The 17,548-nt window shown below is 40.0% G+C and overlaps 1 protein-coding gene across 7 annotated transcripts in view; it reads right to left on the bottom strand.

Annotated features, from left to right (window-relative positions):
* The window catches only part of kmt2ca (lysine (K)-specific methyltransferase 2Ca), a 491,907-nt gene that overhangs the window by 66,257 nt on the left and 408,102 nt on the right, over positions 1 to 17,548 (bottom strand). For all 7 annotated transcript variants that reach the window (XR_013889503.1, XM_080213017.1, XM_080213041.1 and 4 more), the window contains 7 exons: positions 13,250 to 13,387; positions 13,105 to 13,137; positions 12,897 to 13,007; positions 8,421 to 8,568; positions 7,215 to 7,429; positions 4,787 to 4,860; positions 2,112 to 2,294 (listed from right to left, as the gene is read on the bottom strand). Coding sequence is in view for 6 of the 7 variants with exons in the window: in XM_080213017.1 (XP_080069143.1) it covers positions 2,112 to 2,294; positions 4,787 to 4,860; positions 7,215 to 7,429; positions 8,421 to 8,568; positions 12,897 to 13,007; positions 13,105 to 13,137; positions 13,250 to 13,387 (902 nt within the window). In the remaining variant the exon portion in view is untranslated. The remainder of the gene's footprint in view (positions 1 to 2,111; positions 2,295 to 4,786; positions 4,861 to 7,214; positions 7,430 to 8,420; positions 8,569 to 12,896; positions 13,008 to 13,104; positions 13,138 to 13,249; positions 13,388 to 17,548) is intronic.

Genomic DNA, 17,548 nt, shown 5'->3' with positions numbered 1-17,548 from the left:
GCAAACCAGGTGAGAGTTGGGTCTCCAACCCCACCCTGGCATGTGAAGGCTAATTGGAGTGGACTGGGTGGTGAGACCAATCTAAGTCAATGGCCTTGAAGGCAGGTCAACACGAATCAGTTGTTTTTTTTTAAATGATGAATTAGTAACTTTGGCTGTCCTAGAGCGGTCTCATAACTTATCAGATATATTGAGTTCAGACTGCATAACCTGCAACAGTGGGATCTGAACTCAGATCCCCTCTGCTGCTTGTCCATTACCAAAACCTTTAGGATACAGTACCAGTTTCATAATGAACAGACATCACACCAGTGCTCCCAATGTGTCAAATTTATTATTAGAATGCACATACACACATGACTTTATACAGAGTATAAAGCCACAATATGGAAAGTAACACAAAATGAATGAGTTGAACAAACTGTGAAGTGGGCAAGGAACTTCAGGAGAGCATAGATGGTTTGGTAGTATACACTAGAGACGAAATCTGATTTGCAGAAATGTAAGACCACATATTTAACAAATAACACAAAATAATTTCAAAATAATTTTTTAAACAGAGTAGAAGAGCAGACAGGATGGTTTCCTTCTCAAATCCCTTCTTTCCCATACAATTTAATTGATACAGAACCTATAATGAAATATAGCATTTCAGATTCTTGGGAGGAACAGTAAATGTTCTATTTCAAATGCTGCTCATTTCACATTCCCTTCCCAACACATTTACACTGTCCCCTCTGTTCCATAAGAACATAAGAAATAGGAGCAGGAGTAGGCCATCTAGCCCTTCGAGCCCACCCGCCATTCAATAAGATCATGGCTGATCTGAAGTGGATCAGTTCCACTTTCCTCCTTTCTCCCTATAAAAACATTATAGTGTAATGTCTAACATGGTCAGAGGAGGTGGGACATTTTTCTCTTTAAAAACTGGGAGTTTCTTTGGAAAAGATGGATCCATTTTCAAGATTACAAATTAAATGGCTTGTTGGCTGTCTACCTTACCTAGTTTATGGTAGTTCGTGCTGCAAAAAAACGGGCATGCCCTTCTTCAATTTGACTCTCCTGCACATTGATGCTGGGCTCTGAAGACTGCTGCATTGCCTGGACCTTGCCCAGCCCGAGTCAGGAGAGACAGACAGGGAAGAAATTCCACGTAACTAATTGGGCACGGAGTGGCAATCCGATGTTGACTACCACTCTGAGGAAGTTATGGCCCAATGTATTTCACCCTAGTCTAGATCAAACTTAAAATATGTCAAATTCAGAAATTAGAACCACATCATTCATCAAGTCTGCACCGAAACACGAGAAACACCCACCTAATCCCGTCTGCCAGCACTTGGGCCTATAACTTTGAATGTTATGGCGTGCCAAGTACTCATTTAGGTACTTCTTAAAAGGTACTCACCTCTATCACCCTCCCAGGCAGCGCATTCCAGACCGTCACTACCCTCTGGATCAAAAGGTTTTTCCTCACATCCCCCTAAATCTCCTGCCCCTCACCTTTAACCTATATCTCCTCCTGACTGACTAAGGGGGACACAGCTGCTTCTTATCACACAGCGCATGTCACTCAATTTTGTATACCTTGATCAGGTCATCCCTCAGTCTTTTCTGCTCTAATGAAAACAACAAGCCCATCCAACCTCTTTTCAAAACTTAAGTGTTCCATCCCAGGCAACATCCTGGTGAATCACCTCTGCACCCCTTTCAGTGCAATCACGTCCTTCCTATAATATGTCGACGAGAACTGCGTATAGTACTCTAGCTGTGGGCTCATCAAAGTTCTTCACAACTCCAACATGACCACCCTGCCTTTGTAATCTGTGCCTCAATTGATAAAGGCAAGTGTCTTATAGGTCTTTTTCACCTCCCCATGAACATACCCTTCCACCTTTGAAATTGAGATTAAATTTGAAAAATTAATCTCAAGTTAACTACTGCCATCACAGACAATCTAAATTTGGTTAATGTTATTTTTTGAACTAAAATAATGTTCCCAATGTGCATTGATTTTCTGTGCACATTTAGGTCACAAAGTGTACACAATGACTAGGAAAATGGTATGTTATATGAAAATTATCAATGGTAACACATATGAATCTGATTACCTGTCTAAGCTTCCATTCCTGTTCATGTTCTGATTCCTTTTGCTTCATTTGATCCTTAAATGGCAAATCAATGTCAGGGCGAGACACAGAATCGATGCATTCTTGCTGCTGTCTTCTCAAAGTCTCACTGGTCATTTGAACCTTGTTTATACGGAGGGCTGCACGATTGTCTCTTGCTTTTTGCTGAAAATTGTATTTCAATTAATTTTAAGTTTGCAAATGAAAAGTATACTCTTTTGTATGGTGAATTTTATCAACTGTTATTTATTTTATTAATGTCACAAGTAGGCTTACATTAACACTGCAATGAAGTTACTGTGAAAATCTCCAGTTGCTACACTCTGGCGTCTGTTCGGGTACACTGAGGGAGAATTTAGCATGGCCAATGCACCTAACTGGCGAGTCTTTTGGGCTGTGGAAGGGAACTGGAGCGCCCAGAGGAAACCCATGCAGACCCGGGGAGAATGAGCAAACTCTGCACAGACAGTGACCCAAGCCAGGAATTGAAGCTGGATTTCTGGCATTGTGAGGCTGTACTGTTAACTACTGTGCCACCTTACCAAGGCACAAAAAACTAGCATTTCCTATGTTACTTTAGATATTACCCAGTAACAAAATCACAAGAAAATAAAGCTCTTAACATCTGAGAATGCAAGCTTGTTAGTAGGTCACCTGATTTAAAAAAAAGACAAGCACTTTCTGTTTCAAGAAGTTCACACCCTCGGAGACAGGTAGTGGAAGTTGGAAACCTTACAACCTTTAAAAAGTATTTGGATGAGCACTTGAAACACTATAACGTTCAAGGATAAGGGACAAGTGCAGGAAAAAGGAATTAGCACGACTTTAGTGACAGTTATTGTTGGTGCAGACTCAATGAGCCAAAGGGCTTTTTCTGCACTGTGCAGCTATAATTATGACCATAAGGCCATTAATTTAATCCTGACTGCATGTTATTTCTTCCCAGCTAAACAAAATGATTCCCTTACTATTTAAAAAAAAATAAACAGAGGCCTGTTACGACATGGTATTTTGTACCAGAGGTAATGATGAAAGCAGAATACACATACTTGAAAACAAAGTGGAATATTTTTGAAAAATGAATTTGGGGAAAGAGATTGTATCACTAAATCTTCCAAAGAGCGAGCACTGAGACATGGAGAGACTACCATGAGCCAAGGGCCACACATGATGATGATGAAGTGAGCTGTACAAAGATGGATACTGTCACAGTATGAAATGCACATGAAATTGCCAAGTTTGGCAAGTCACAGAATGTCAAGGTGGCCTCAGATTGACATGGACAAAACAAGAAGGGGGTGTGTTGAAGTAGATGTGAGGAATGTCAATGTCGCATGCAAAATATGATCCCTCCTTGGAAACATATCACTTGTATCAAGTTCTGTCAAGAAATGTTGGTTTGCAGGCGAGGTCAGTATTTGCTGCCCATCCCAAATCGGTCCGAGTGGCTCGTTCCGCCATTTCAGGGGACAGTTAAGAGTCAACTGCATTATTATGGGTCTAGAGTGCCATGTAAGACAGATCAGGTGAGGATGACAGATTTCCTTCCCTATAGGAGATTAGTGAACCAGATGGGATTTTATGACCATCAATGATTGTTTTATGGTCACCATTACTGAGACTATCTTTTATTTAAATTAAATTTCACAAGTTGCCATGGTGGGATGTGAACCCATGTCCTCAGAGGATTATTTTGATGAAATGGATGTGAGCAATATCACTGACACATGCAAAATATAATCCTTCTTTGGAGATATATCAGATGTATCAGGTTCTGTCAAGAAATGTAGGTGTTACAGGCAAGGAAAAATGGACTGGATTACTAGTCCAATGACAGTACCACTATGCTACTGATTCCCATTAAATTTATGCACAAGCACCTATTGTCAAGGATCTCACAAAGGCCAAGGAAAAGGGAGATGAAGCACTCAAAGCTTTTTGTCAGACAATAAAGCTGATAACACCAAGATGTCAGCTTTCATGATGGAAGTGATGATAAATGAGAGCAAAGAGTCCGTCTGACATTTAAATAATTTTGCCTGGCATTATGGTTGCTATGGTAAATTTCTTCCTTAGCAACAAATATAAACAATACCAGATTTATGCTATGGAGCACCATAAGACCCAAATGTCCTCAGTAATACAACTTCAACCATTTTTTACACTACCCATGTTAAACTTCAGCAATGATGGTGATATACCATCATTGCTGGTGACAAGAAAGTTCACTGAATTTTGTGTTTTTGCAATTTTGGAAATTTCTTGGTGACATTCAATTTTCAGACTTGGGAACATGCAAGCTTTTGCTTCAGCTACATTTTTAAAACATAATTCCACTGATATAGAGGTTTCCCAAATAGTGACTACTGAACTCAAAATCTAGACCAGGAAACTGGCTTCGGCCCACGGTCTGCATCTTAACCTCTCCATCTGCATTGCAAGCACTCGAAAATTGCAATTATATGCTGTAGTAAAATTATTGCAATAAAAAAAGGGCTTTGCTCGCATTAATCTCATCAGACTTGAGAAACTTAAAAGTTGAGGTCCCAATGTGTTATAACTATTAATCAAATAACACATTTAAACAAGTCATTAGGTTTTAATTTAAGAATCACAACATTCAGCAGACAAAATCATGTCCAGAAAATAATGCTTACCACATAAGGGGCTCTCTCTTGAGAACTTGCCTTCCTCCACAGTTTAGCTATTTGCTTCACTCTGGTAGTCCAATCTGAATGACAAATAGATATAGCATCTGATTTGTGGACTGTAAGTACTCAGTGATTTCCTGAAATATGAGCTTGCATGCAATAAGCAATATAAAAGCCATAAAACCTATCGTCAGCTCCAGTTGAGTCTCCATCTTAATAAAACACTGCCATGGCTTGAACTGGCTGCAGAATCTCATTCACACTGGCAACTGGTGATCCAACACCTGATGAAGTCTGACCTCAGATCACAAGCAAAAGCTGAATTCTGCATTCTGAACTGCTCAGTCTGAAATAAAACCTGATCTGGAGTTTGGTTGTGCATCAGCACTACTTTGGAAGCAGCACAATGCAAGTACAGATGGTAGATTAGCTGCTGTACTGCCTACCATATATCTTTGAGCAAAATGGAAAAAAAAATACAATCTCATGCAACTGACTTATGTAAGATTGAAAAATATGCTTCTGGAGTTGCCGCAAGAGGCAGCAGCATAAACAAGAGTTTTCACTCTGGCTGCATGGATTCATTGATAAGATTGGATAAAAGAGCGCAGACTTAGTCTGAACAAGGTAAGCCCAGACAATTGATAGAGGCCATCAAGTCTATGAAAAGTTACAATAAGGCAAATACTGACAGATTGTTGCCATCTGTCTAACCAATGGAAAGAAAATAATCGCAAAAGGTTAACGTTAAAGTTAGGAAAACATGCCGAATCCTCCTCTCCCAGGAACAGCCTAACTCAACACAGGCTGATAAGAACATAAGAAATAGGAGCAGGAGTAGGCCAACTAGCCCTTCGAGCCTGCCCCGCCATTCAATAAGATCATGGCTGATCTGTCTTGGCTCAGTTCCACATTCCCGCCCTCTCCCCATAACCCTTAATCCCCTCTCTTAGCAAAAACCCATCAACCCGCGTCTTAAAAATATTTAACAAGGTAGCCTCCACCACTTCAACGGGTAGAGAATTCCAGAGATTCACCACCCTTTGAGTGAAGAAGTTCTTCCTCAACCACCACGTCCAACGTGGGTCGACCAATCAATATGCAGATTGAAATCCCCCATAACTACGGCTGTCCCATTCCTACACGCCGCACTTATTTGCGCGTTAACAGCCCGCCCCACCTCCAGATCATTATTCGGGGGCCTATAGACGACACCCACCAGCGTCTTCCTCCCTTTGCTGTTCCTAATCTCTACCCACAATGATTCCACGTTCTGCTCCTTGGCTCCAATATCATCCCTTGCTACCACCCTGATGACGGTAGTACCTTCCTGAACTGTGCAATCAATATCATACCAGACAGTTAAATAGATCCGCTCGGGAGCACTCACTTATCTGTTCATCGAAATGGACCAGTTTAACAACTATTGATACTATATTTGAGTTACTGTCAATACCAGACCTGAATTAGAGACCAGGTGTTTACAGCTTGGAGGTTCAGTGGAAATAGGCACTTGTCAAAGCTATATCTCACAATCAGATTACAATACTGCAGAACTATTTGTGTTTGCACAGGGAGAGATCCATGAATACGCACATGCATACTGAAGCTTAAAATAGTGCTCTTGAAAATAATTGACAAATTTTCCAAAATTGTACAAGATGGAATACCTTAAAATTAAAAATTCAGAAGAATAGTTAAGATATTTTTGAACATATATGTATTAGACCTTATTTTTTGCTAAGCAATTCAAAAACTTTCTCCAGCCTGGAATGAGCAGTAAATTTATCATACAAACAGCCAAATGGTATGGCTCTTGAGTCAAGCTGCTGCTATTTTTAAAAAGGGTTATTTTCATTACAGTGGAGACACTTGCGATTCAGTTTACAGAATCAATACTGCCAAATTTCAAGAGAAAAATCTGTGCAGTAATCTGGTGCAGTGCAAACATTGGCTTAGCAGTTTTCACACTAACCAGAGATGCTGTGAAGACATCAGCACACATCATTACATTTTGATAAACACGTTGGATATTATTGTACTAAATTAATGAATATTCTGATCTGTATCTGCCTTAAATCACTACATCCTAACTCTTAGAGAATGAGTTAAAAGACGTGCACTGCCCTCAATGTCACTTAAATTCACATAGTTATCTATCAGAAGATTGGATCAGGCCGCAATACTTTGTAACATTTCGAAACATGTTTTCTGTAAATAAATCAAGTGCAAATTTTGAACTTCAAGCACTATGATGTGACTAAGAGACAGCTGTTTTTAGGTTAATATATTTGTAAACAAATCAAAATATAAATATTTAACTTATTTCATGCCATGTGTAATTAGGATAATTAAAATAAAACACAGCATTGTAAAGACTTTCATTTAAGAGAACATACTTATGTTTCCAGAAATATAATCTGTGTGAAATTACCGGGAAAATCTTCTTTCAGTTTGGGGAAGTTTGTGTTCGTGTACAGAACAGGGGCAACTGTTGCCATCTCTCCCAGAGCTTCTTCTTTCTCCCATTTCAGAGTACTCCGTTGTGTGTAGTTTAGTGTGTCTCCTTCAGTCTCCACAGCAGGAGCAGAGGGAACCCATGGATTAGGAGGCTCATTAACAACTTGACTAAAGGTATGATTCTTGTCTCTGTTAAATTGATCCAATTCAAATATGTGTAGTTAAAAGTACTGCCAAATCATCCAATTATAGTTGCGATTGCTAGATACACATACTTAAATAATAGAAAATAAATTTAGAATGCATAATATGCAACATATTTGTTAGTTCAATGAAAATTAAATCCTTCATTAGAAAGCTTTCCTGTTTCACTGCAAGTTTCACATAAGAACAAAGAACAACACAGCACAGGAAACAGGACCTTCTGCCCAACGAGCCCATGCCTCCATCTTAACAATGTGCTTTTCCTCCTCCACCCTTGTCTATGCTTATGGCATAGATACAATCTAAATGACATGCAAACAATTTAAAGCACAGGAGGAGGCCACGTGCCTATGCTGACCAAAAAGAGAGCTCTCCAGCCTAATCCCACTTTCCAGCTCTTGGTCAGAGAGTCATAAAGGTTTACAGCATGAAAACATGGTCAGCATGGTCCTTGGCCTTTCAAGCTTATATCTATTTTCATTATAGTTAACAATGTCCGCAATCGGTGTCCACTTTTGACGTGGATCGGTTCTCCCATATATTCCTCTCCCCTACAATGAACATAAATTGCCTTTGACACTGAGAGATTGGGAACTCTCAATGTGCAGATTGCTGAGGTGTAAACCAGACCCTGACCAATCTAGGTTTGTTGTGCACTGGATTAAAACAAAACAGGGGAAACTTTATCTTATTTATTTTGGCATGTTTGCACATGGTCAGAATTGCCAAGTTGTGAAGTAGCTGTTGAACAGATAGTAATTCTATAATTACATGGAGAAACAGTTACTTCATAAGACGAATTTTCACAAAACAAAAAAAGATTTCCTTATCAAAATATCTATTTTTGAAAGGAATAGAACAATCCATTTCACACAATTTAAAAAGCATGCCCCTAGGTTAAATTTGCTATTCTTTTTGTCATGTTAAAATACATTTGCAATAAGGCATCCAGTGGGTAATAATGCTGCATACTCACCTGCTGCCATCAGGGAATGGTGACTGAGGGATAGAAGCATAACTGCTGGTGAGACATCGTCCACCTCCTGGTGCTAATGATGTTTGTTGCTGTAGATGAGGCCCAATTACTCCATTCATTGCTGACATCCTGGTAAACCCACCATCTCCTTAATGACAGCAAAGTAATAGTTACTGACAGTTAAACTATAATTCATGGATTTACACAGTGAGATGTCCTCAAATCTCGAAAGTACTTCACAAACAATTTTTTGGCAAAGCAGTCATTGTTGTTATGCAGGCAAAATTTGGCAGTGTTGGGGAATGGGGATGGTGGACGAGAGATTTACAATTCTTTGGCACTTGCACCTTTTAAGTTCTTAGAATATTCCAAAGTGCTTCATGGTCAATTATTGAAATGCACTTACTATTCTTTGTGTAGAAATGTTTGGTAGTCAATGCTTTTGCTTAGGGCAGCTGAAGCAGAAAGCACTCTATTTAGAAAAGTGGCACAAAGATTGCAGAAACTCAAGGCGGCGGCTCACCACCTACTTGAGGCATACAAGATGATCAGAGGGTTAGATAGGGTGGATAGTAAGAGCCTTTTTCCTCGGATGGTGATGGCTAACACGAGGGGACATAGCTTTAAATTAAGGGGTGCTAATTATAGGATGGATGTCAGAGGTAGGTTCTTTACTCAAAGGGCAGTAAGGGCGTGGAATGCCCTGCTTGCAGCAGTTGTGGAATCGCCAACTTTAAGGGCGTTCAAATGGCCAGTGGATAGGCATATGGATAACACTGGAATAGTTTAGGTTGAGGGTCATTAGACTGGTTCCGCTGGTCGGGCGCAACATCGAGGGCCGAAGGACCTGTACTGCACTGTAATGTTCTATGTTCTACCATGTACTCAAGGGCAGTAAGGGAAAGTGCTGCCTTTACCAGCAGCGCTCACATCTCATGAATAAATAAGTAAATATAAGTGGTAAGTTTTCTGCATGTGTGTATGTATATCTATATGTTACATTCAATTTGTAAACTGTCCATTTCATGAACTGAGCAAACTCATTGTATGGATCATGAAATAGGTCATTTGACTGCTTATTTCATGAAATTACCAGTTATATGAATGAGTTTTAAAATCTTATTCATGGAATTGTTGCTCAAGCCTGTTGCAGAATAGAAGCTTATCATGTATTAAACCAATGTAAATCTGGGAAAGCAAGTTTGTCTACAAAGGCAAATGGTGGTTGGTGGAAGGTTTAAAATTTAGTATAAAGTTTCAAAAGTATCAGTTCACATCTGCCTATTTGACTTTGGCATAGGTGATGGAAGGTATTGAATTCCATGTTACAAGTGAAAATAACATGGTGTTGCTTTCAAAGGTTCCTGTGGCAAGTAACATTTAACAGTTCATTTGTGACAAGTTAATCTCTTTTTTGCTGTATCCAGATGAAATTGCAATGGCATTCACACCTCTGATAGAACCACCATATAAGCAAAGAGATCCTAATAACTAGCATAACCCCTGCAAAAGCTAAAGATGGACAACTGTTTTGAGAGCTGTGCTGTTTTCTGGTGTACTGAACAAAAGGTTATTGCTGTCCTCAAATGTGGGAAAACTGGACAGAAACGCCCAAGAGATAATTATCACATCCTGAAAACTTTTGTGCTTGTATCTCTTCGCAGTAAGGACATGGTTATCAAGAGCAATGATAAGAAATCATGGGATGTTTGCATACTTTTCAGAAAGTTTCTTGTGAATGTTGTTTTCACCACCATGGCCAATTTCGACGTGGGCTTGCATGACGTCTAGGATTGCTTCCTTGGTAGTCATGACAATACAGTCAGGGCCATAGCTTTTGCTGTATTGTAATCACTGATGAATATAAGCTTTATTTGAATGGTTTGGGTATAGTACTGGGTGAATCATAAAGGGGCAGTCAATAGAATTAAGCATATTATACATTTGTGAATGAAATTTTATCTTTTGTTCATAAAAGTTGGCCATTTCAAGAATTGGACAAGTTTTCCAATGCCTATTTCATGAATTGGGTGTTTCAAGAAATGGGCAATTTGACTGGCCGTTTCTTGAAATGGGCAGTTTCACAAAATGGATGTAATGTATAAATAAATAAAATGATTGCCAAGTAAGTACAATAATGTTGTTGTTATACTTGCCCAATTCAGTAGAATATATGTGGCCAATTTAACAATGCTGATTCTCATAGGGGTAAAGGCATTGCAGTTTTCTCAAACACTTGAGTTTTCCAAGCATGTGTAGCTAGACATAAGTATGTATGTCTTGCTTATGGACCTGTGCACCTGCATTGAAACTTCCCATTTTAAAACTACTCTCCTTGAATTAGGTGGGATTTTCACTGATGTAATTCCACTTTTGTTCACATTTTGATATGGTGTGTTCTAGACCACTATGTTAGACTTCTGTTCTTATTAATGATGTGTATTGGTATAGAACATAGAAATAAGAGGGTCTTACTGAAAAGGTGTGCTAATTTGGGATTTTATTAGGCTATGCTATGACTCAATCTCCAAATTATTAGACTAAGTCAACTCTGTCATTTCCTTAGAAGTGTCTACTCACTTAGAGTCATAGAGTTTTACAGCATGGAAACAGGCTCTACGGCCCAACTTGTCCATGCCGCCCTTTTTTCTTAAAACCTCTAAACTAATCCCTTTTTACCCATCGTACCCATGTAACTGTCTAAATGCTTTTTAAAAGATAAAATTGTACCTGCCTCTACTACTACCTCTCGCAGTTTGTTCCAGACATTCACCACCCTCTGTGTGAAAAAACTGCCCCTCTGGACACTTTTGTATCTCTTCCCTCTCATCTTAAACCTATGCCCTTTAGATTTAGACTCCCCTACCTTTGGGAAAAGATATTGACTGTCAACCTTGTCTATGCCCCTCATTATTTTATACACCTCTATAAGGTCACCTCTCAGCCTCCTACAGCCGCAGAGAACGAAGTCCCAGTCTATTCAGCCTCTCCTTATAACTTAATCCATCAAATCCCGGTAGCATTCTAGTAAATATTTTCTGCACTTTTTCTAGTTTGATAATATCCCAAATATAATAGGGTGACCAGAATTGCATACAGTATTCCAGATGTAGCCTTACCAATGTCTTGTACAACTTCAACAAGATGTCCCAACTCCTGTATTCAATCTTCTGACCGATGAAACCAAGCGTGCTGAATGCCTTCTTCACCAACCTGTCCACCTGTGACTCCACTTTCAGGGAGCTATGAACATGTACCCCTAGATCTCTTTGTTCCGTAACTCTCCCCGACACCCTACCACTAACTGAGTAAGTCCTGCCCTGGTTCAATCTACCAAAATGCATCACCTCGCATTTGTCTAAATTAAACTCCATCTGCCATTCATCAGCCCACTGGCCCTATTGATCAAGATCCTGTTGAAACTGAAGATAGCTTTCTTCATTGTCCACTATGCCACCAATCTTGGTGTCATCTGTAAACTTACTAAGCCCCCTATATTCTCATCCGAATTGTTATTATAAACGACAAATAACAGTGGGCCTGGCACTGATCCCTGAGGCACACCGCTGTCACAGGCCTCCAGTTTGAAAAACAACTTTCTACAAACACCCTCTGGCCTCTGTCAAGAAGCCAATTTTGTATCCATTTAGATATCTCACCCTGGATCCCATGAGATTTAACTTTATGCACGACCTACCATGCAGTATCTTGTCAAAGGCCTTGCTAAAGTCCATGTTGACAACATCAACTGCACTGCCCTCATCTACCTTCTTGGTTACCCCTTCAAAAAATTCAAATTTGTGAGGCATGATTTTCCACTCACAAAGCCATGCTGAATTCACACTTGGTAAATAGGGATCAAGGGATGTGGGGTAAGGTGAGTTCAGGATATTAAATTTGATGATCAGCCATGATCAAAATGAATGGCGGAGCAGGCTCGAAGGGCCAAATGGTTTATTCCTGCTTCCAGTTTCTATGGTACATAAAACTAAATTCTGTGTAAAAGCATATTTTGATCATTCTGATGGCTCACAAATGCCTCACTGGAACCCAAGCTTGAATTACTTAATCTAAACTTCAAACATTTAAAAAAAAATACAATTGGAATCTTATTTGCTCCTTTGAAATTACAGATCGAAGAGTCAGTGTGAAGAGTTCAACTATATGATCACTTGATAAATCAATGGGAATGGAGTAAAAGAACATTGATAAAGTCCCATTTTTGTATGCCGCATGTATTTCAAGTTTTCTAATGCATAATAATATATTAGCTAGCATTACTAGTATGACATTTTTGGGTGATGGTGGAGGAAGAAAAATGACAGCAGACTGAAGCACAACTAAATCTGAATGAATTGGTAACTAGCACAAACCTGTCAATTTCATTATCATTTTTACTCAAGCTAACAGCAGTAAATGCATGGATCATTGGGACAGTGAAATTGGTAGCAGTATTGTAAGAAAGTTACACCATACCATGGTCAGGTGGAGGCAAAGGAGGTAAAGATGGTGGAGGCGGTGGTGCCTGGTTAGCTGAAGGACTTAACACGGCTGTGAATAGATCTTCCACTTCTTTTCCCTCCAGTTCTTTATTTGGAAAACAGAGTTGATAACGTTAGTATGAATTCAACTCGGGTAATATGTAGATTGTTTATTAAACAGCTTAATACGTGAAAGTAAGTACCTGGAATTTTGTACAGCTTACTTAGAATTGTACCTGTACGACAAAATAATTTCAAGTCAATTGTCAAGAAAATTTTCCACATTGTGGCACAAAATAACTACAGGATGGGAGTCAGGCGGCGGCACAGTCGAGGAAAACATCTTACCATCTGAGACGATTTTCTCAAGATCGGGGCTAAGTATTCTGTCCAGTTGCTCCTCGGTCAAAGGTCGGGAACCTTGGCCTCCACTTGACTGGGAAACTATCGTTGGATCCTCTGATATGGGGCCAATATCCAATCCAGCTAAACAAAATGTTAGTTGTGTTATTTTAACAGAAATCATTAAATGCTGTGGAATCCTGTGCTTTGAAAAGCTGGCAGTATTCATTAGCTGTTCTTCTAGAGTCAGAATTATTTTTGACTTATTGCCAGTGATTCATTCTGAATAAAACACTCTAGTTTGTCAAAGTCTGGTACAGATTGTTACTCAGTTAAAAGTGACCCAAATGCTGCAAAGCCTAGAATCATGGAATGTAATATAGCGCAGGAAAATGTCAAGCAACAAGTATATGCTATGTGACATTCCATGATTCATTGCATTGTTGATGTTTTTCCATCATAAGCTGTCTGGTCTAATCCCACTCTCATGTCTTTTAATAATACTCAATTTCAAGAAACTATTTACGCACTCTGTTTTAACAATGCTTGATGGCAGAGAATTCCAACTTCTATGTAGTGTAAAGAAGTTGTTTGTAATCTCTCCTTTAATTCTTTGTGTGAGTCACTGAAGTTTCTGTCCTTCTGTTCCTGTTTCAATAAACAATCTAATGCCATTCACATTTCAACTAATTGGCAAAAGAGCCAAAGTGACATGAGGAAAAAGCCTCTGCACGAGTGGTTACTGCCTGATAGACTGGTGGCTACATGTTCAATGAAAGCCTCCAAAGGGAATTGGATAAATACTTGGAGAAAAAAAATTGCAATATAGGAAAGAGTGAGACTAACTGGATTTGAAAAAAATGGTGTGGACTTGGTGGGACAAATGCCTTCATCTGCTCTACTATTTCATGTTTATAACTACAGAATTTTGAAGACTTTTGTCAGACTCCAGTCTTCAGTATTGTTTCAATACTATAATGTTCCATACCACTAACACCTGAAATGAATCCAAACTACGCCCTCACTACTTTCATATTCTTCATATTGTTATGCACAGGATGAGAGAACACTGCTGAAATTAGTGTTCCCTTCCCAACTCTCCGCAATCAGTAAGCTTTAGAGAGGAAGACGAGTGTGTATTTTTTAACCCGTGTGTGGATACTTTGAATTGCCAAGCTTTTTGTGGGTTTAAATAAAGAGAGGGGATTGTTTGTTTACGCACTCATCCTGAAATCTAATGCTACGGCACTCACACACAAAAACAGACTTAAGGTAAGTACAGTTAAAGAGAATTGGGCACTTTCAACAGGTTGTAAGCAAAATGATAGTTCATTATTCACATGATTGCCTTGTTCTGGCAAATGCACATTGCAGGCCTGTTGAAGGTGTTTTCACAACTGAAGGATAGGTTCTCTGAATTCAACAGTTGAAGTCAATTTCAGGATTTTTTTCCCAAGAGATGGACTTTCTGCAGGTCACCAAGTTAGTTGCCTGTAGTCTCGTTGCCAGTGGGTCAGTTTGCTATATTGGTGGACTTGAAAAAAAAAAACAGGCTTGGCGACCTTACAATATTATAGCCTTGGGTATTTTTAATGCATAGGTGTTATTCTTTTTCAGCTGTTGCTTCCTTTACTTTCTGCACGATTGCACGTAAAAGATTACAAAGGGACAAAAATGGCTGTCTGACTATGTGACTCTTTCACAATTTGAATTTTAAATATAGTGGTGTTCTAAGGCTGATGACTCACATCTTGGTTTATTGTTTTAACCCACTCATCCTGAGAAGGATTAAGACAATCACTTCTATGCTTCAAAAAGCCCCATGCAAATCAGGAATGTCCCCTAATGGACACAGGATGGATATAGTTGACATTTCTTAATTTGGAATGTATCCTTCTTTCTTGTGGAGCAGTGAGGCACTTTTTGAATACACAAACCAGGTATTCTCACTCGCAGTGGTCACTTTTGGGGTGGCATGGTAGCACAGTGGTTAGGACCCGAGTTTGATTCCTGGTTTGGGTCACTATCTGTGTGGGGTCTGCACGTTCTCCCCGAACAGGTGCAGCAGTATGGCAACTAGGGGAATTTCACAGTAACTTCTTGGAATGTTAATGTAAGCCTTACTTGTAACTAATAAATACATAATAAATATTTAAAATTCAAATTGTGAAAGAGTCACACAGTCAGACAGCCATTTTTGTCCCTTTGTAATCTTTTTGCAGCACACTGTCCACATTATAATGGAAAAATTTATTTCATTGAATAAAGTCTGTATCTTTGAAGTTGTATATAGAACATAGAACACTACAGCACAAACAGGCCCTTTGGCCCACTAGTTGTGCCGATCACTTCTATACCTACTAAGCCATAGACCTATCTATAACCCCCAATCCCATTAGATCCCATATACTCATCCAGAAGTCTTTTAAAAGACCCCAGCGAGTTCACCTCCACCACCACTGATGGCAGCCAATTCCATTCACTCACCACCCTGAGTGAAAAACTTACCTCTAACATCTCCTCTGTACTTGCTTCCCTGCACCTTAAATCTGTGTCCTCTCGTAGCGACCATTTCAGCCCTGGGAAATAGCCTCTGAGAATCCACCCTATCTATTCCTCTCAACATCTTATAAACCTCTATCAGGTCGTCTCTCAACCTTCGTCTCTCCAGGGAGAAGAGTCCCAGCTCCCTCAACCTACTTCATAAGGCATGCCTCCTAATCCAGGCAACATCCTTGTAAATCTCCTCTGTACCCTTTCAATAGCTTCCACGTCCTTTCTGTAGTGAGGCGACCAGAACTGCGCACAGTACTCCAAGTGGGGTCTGACAAGGGTCTTATAAAGTTGCAGCATTACCTCCCGACTCCTAAACTCAATCCCTTGATTAATGAAGGCCAGTACACCATACACCTTCTTGACCACATCCTCCACCTGCGAGGCCGATTTAAGAGTCCTATGGACCCGGACCCCAAGATCCTTCTGCTCTTCAACACAGCTAAGACTCCTACCCTTGATATTGTATTCCTTCATCCCATTGGTCCTGCCAAAATGGACCACTACACATTTATCTGCATTGAAGTCCATCTGCCACTTCTCCGCCCAGTCTTGCATCCTATCTACGTCACACAGCAACTTCTGACATCCCTCCGGACCATCCACAACACCACCAATCTTCGTATCGTCTGCGAACTTACTAACCCATCCCTCCACTTCCTCATTCAGGTCATTTATGAAAATGACAAACAGCAAGGGTCCTAGAACAGATCCCTGAGGCACTCCCCTGGTGACTGACCTCCATGCAGAAAAAGACCCATCCACAACCACTCTCTGCCTTCTGCAGGCAAGCCAGTTCCGGATCCACAAGGCTAAAGCCCCCTGGATCCCATGCCATCTCACCTTCTCAAGAAGTCTTGCATGGGGGACCTTATCAAACGCCTTGCTGAAGTCCATGTAGACCACGTCTACCGCTCTTCCTTCGTCAATGTGCTCAGTCACATTCTCAAAGAACTCAACTAGGCTCGTAAGGCACGATCTGCCCTTGACAAAACCATGTTGACTATTTCTGATCATTCTAAACTTCTCCAAATGCTCATAAATCTTGTCCCTCAGAAGCCTCTCCATCAACTTACCAACCACTGAGGTCAGACTCACCAGTCGGTAATTTCCCAGGCTATCCCTGTTCCCTTTCTTGAAAACAGGAACCACGTCCGCAATCCTCCAATCCTCCAGAACCTCTCCCTTCTCCATCGACGACCCAAAGATCATCGCCAGGGGCTCTGCAATCACTTCCCTCACCTCCCACAGTAACCTGGGGTACATCTCATCCGGTCCTGGAGACTTGTCTATCTTGATAGAGTTTAAAAGTTCTAACATATCCTCTTCCTTAACGTCCACATACTCAATCTTTTCAGACTGCCGCAAACCTGTAGTACAACCTCCCAGATCACTTTCCACCGTGAATACCGAGGCAAAGTACTCATTAAGCACCTCTGCCATTTCTTCCGGTTCCACACAGACTTTTCCCCTTCACCTTTCATAGGTCCTATCCCTTCTGTCTCCTAGGCACAATATATGACTCCTAGGCACAATAAAGTATGCCATTATTTTAGTCACGTCCCTCATTTGTTAAATAATTGTTTTTGTAACTCCATATAAAAATTAACACACAATATAATCTCCTATTTCTTTTATAAAAATTCCTAAATTTGGCCAGGTACAATCTGTTTCAGAAATCTTGCTGACTTTACCTTTTAAACACTCAGTAATTTAATCACGTTATAGACTCCAGATATTTGTCAATATCAC

This window comes from Carcharhinus amblyrhynchos, chromosome 2 (assembly GCF_965287045.1).
Source record: "Carcharhinus amblyrhynchos chromosome 2, sCarAmb.v2.hapA, whole genome shotgun sequence".
Lineage (NCBI taxonomy): Eukaryota > Metazoa > Chordata > Chondrichthyes > Carcharhiniformes > Carcharhinidae > Carcharhinus > Carcharhinus amblyrhynchos.
The sequence above is the reverse complement of the archived record's forward strand: the minus strand, read 5'-3'. Positions and strand labels throughout refer to the sequence as shown.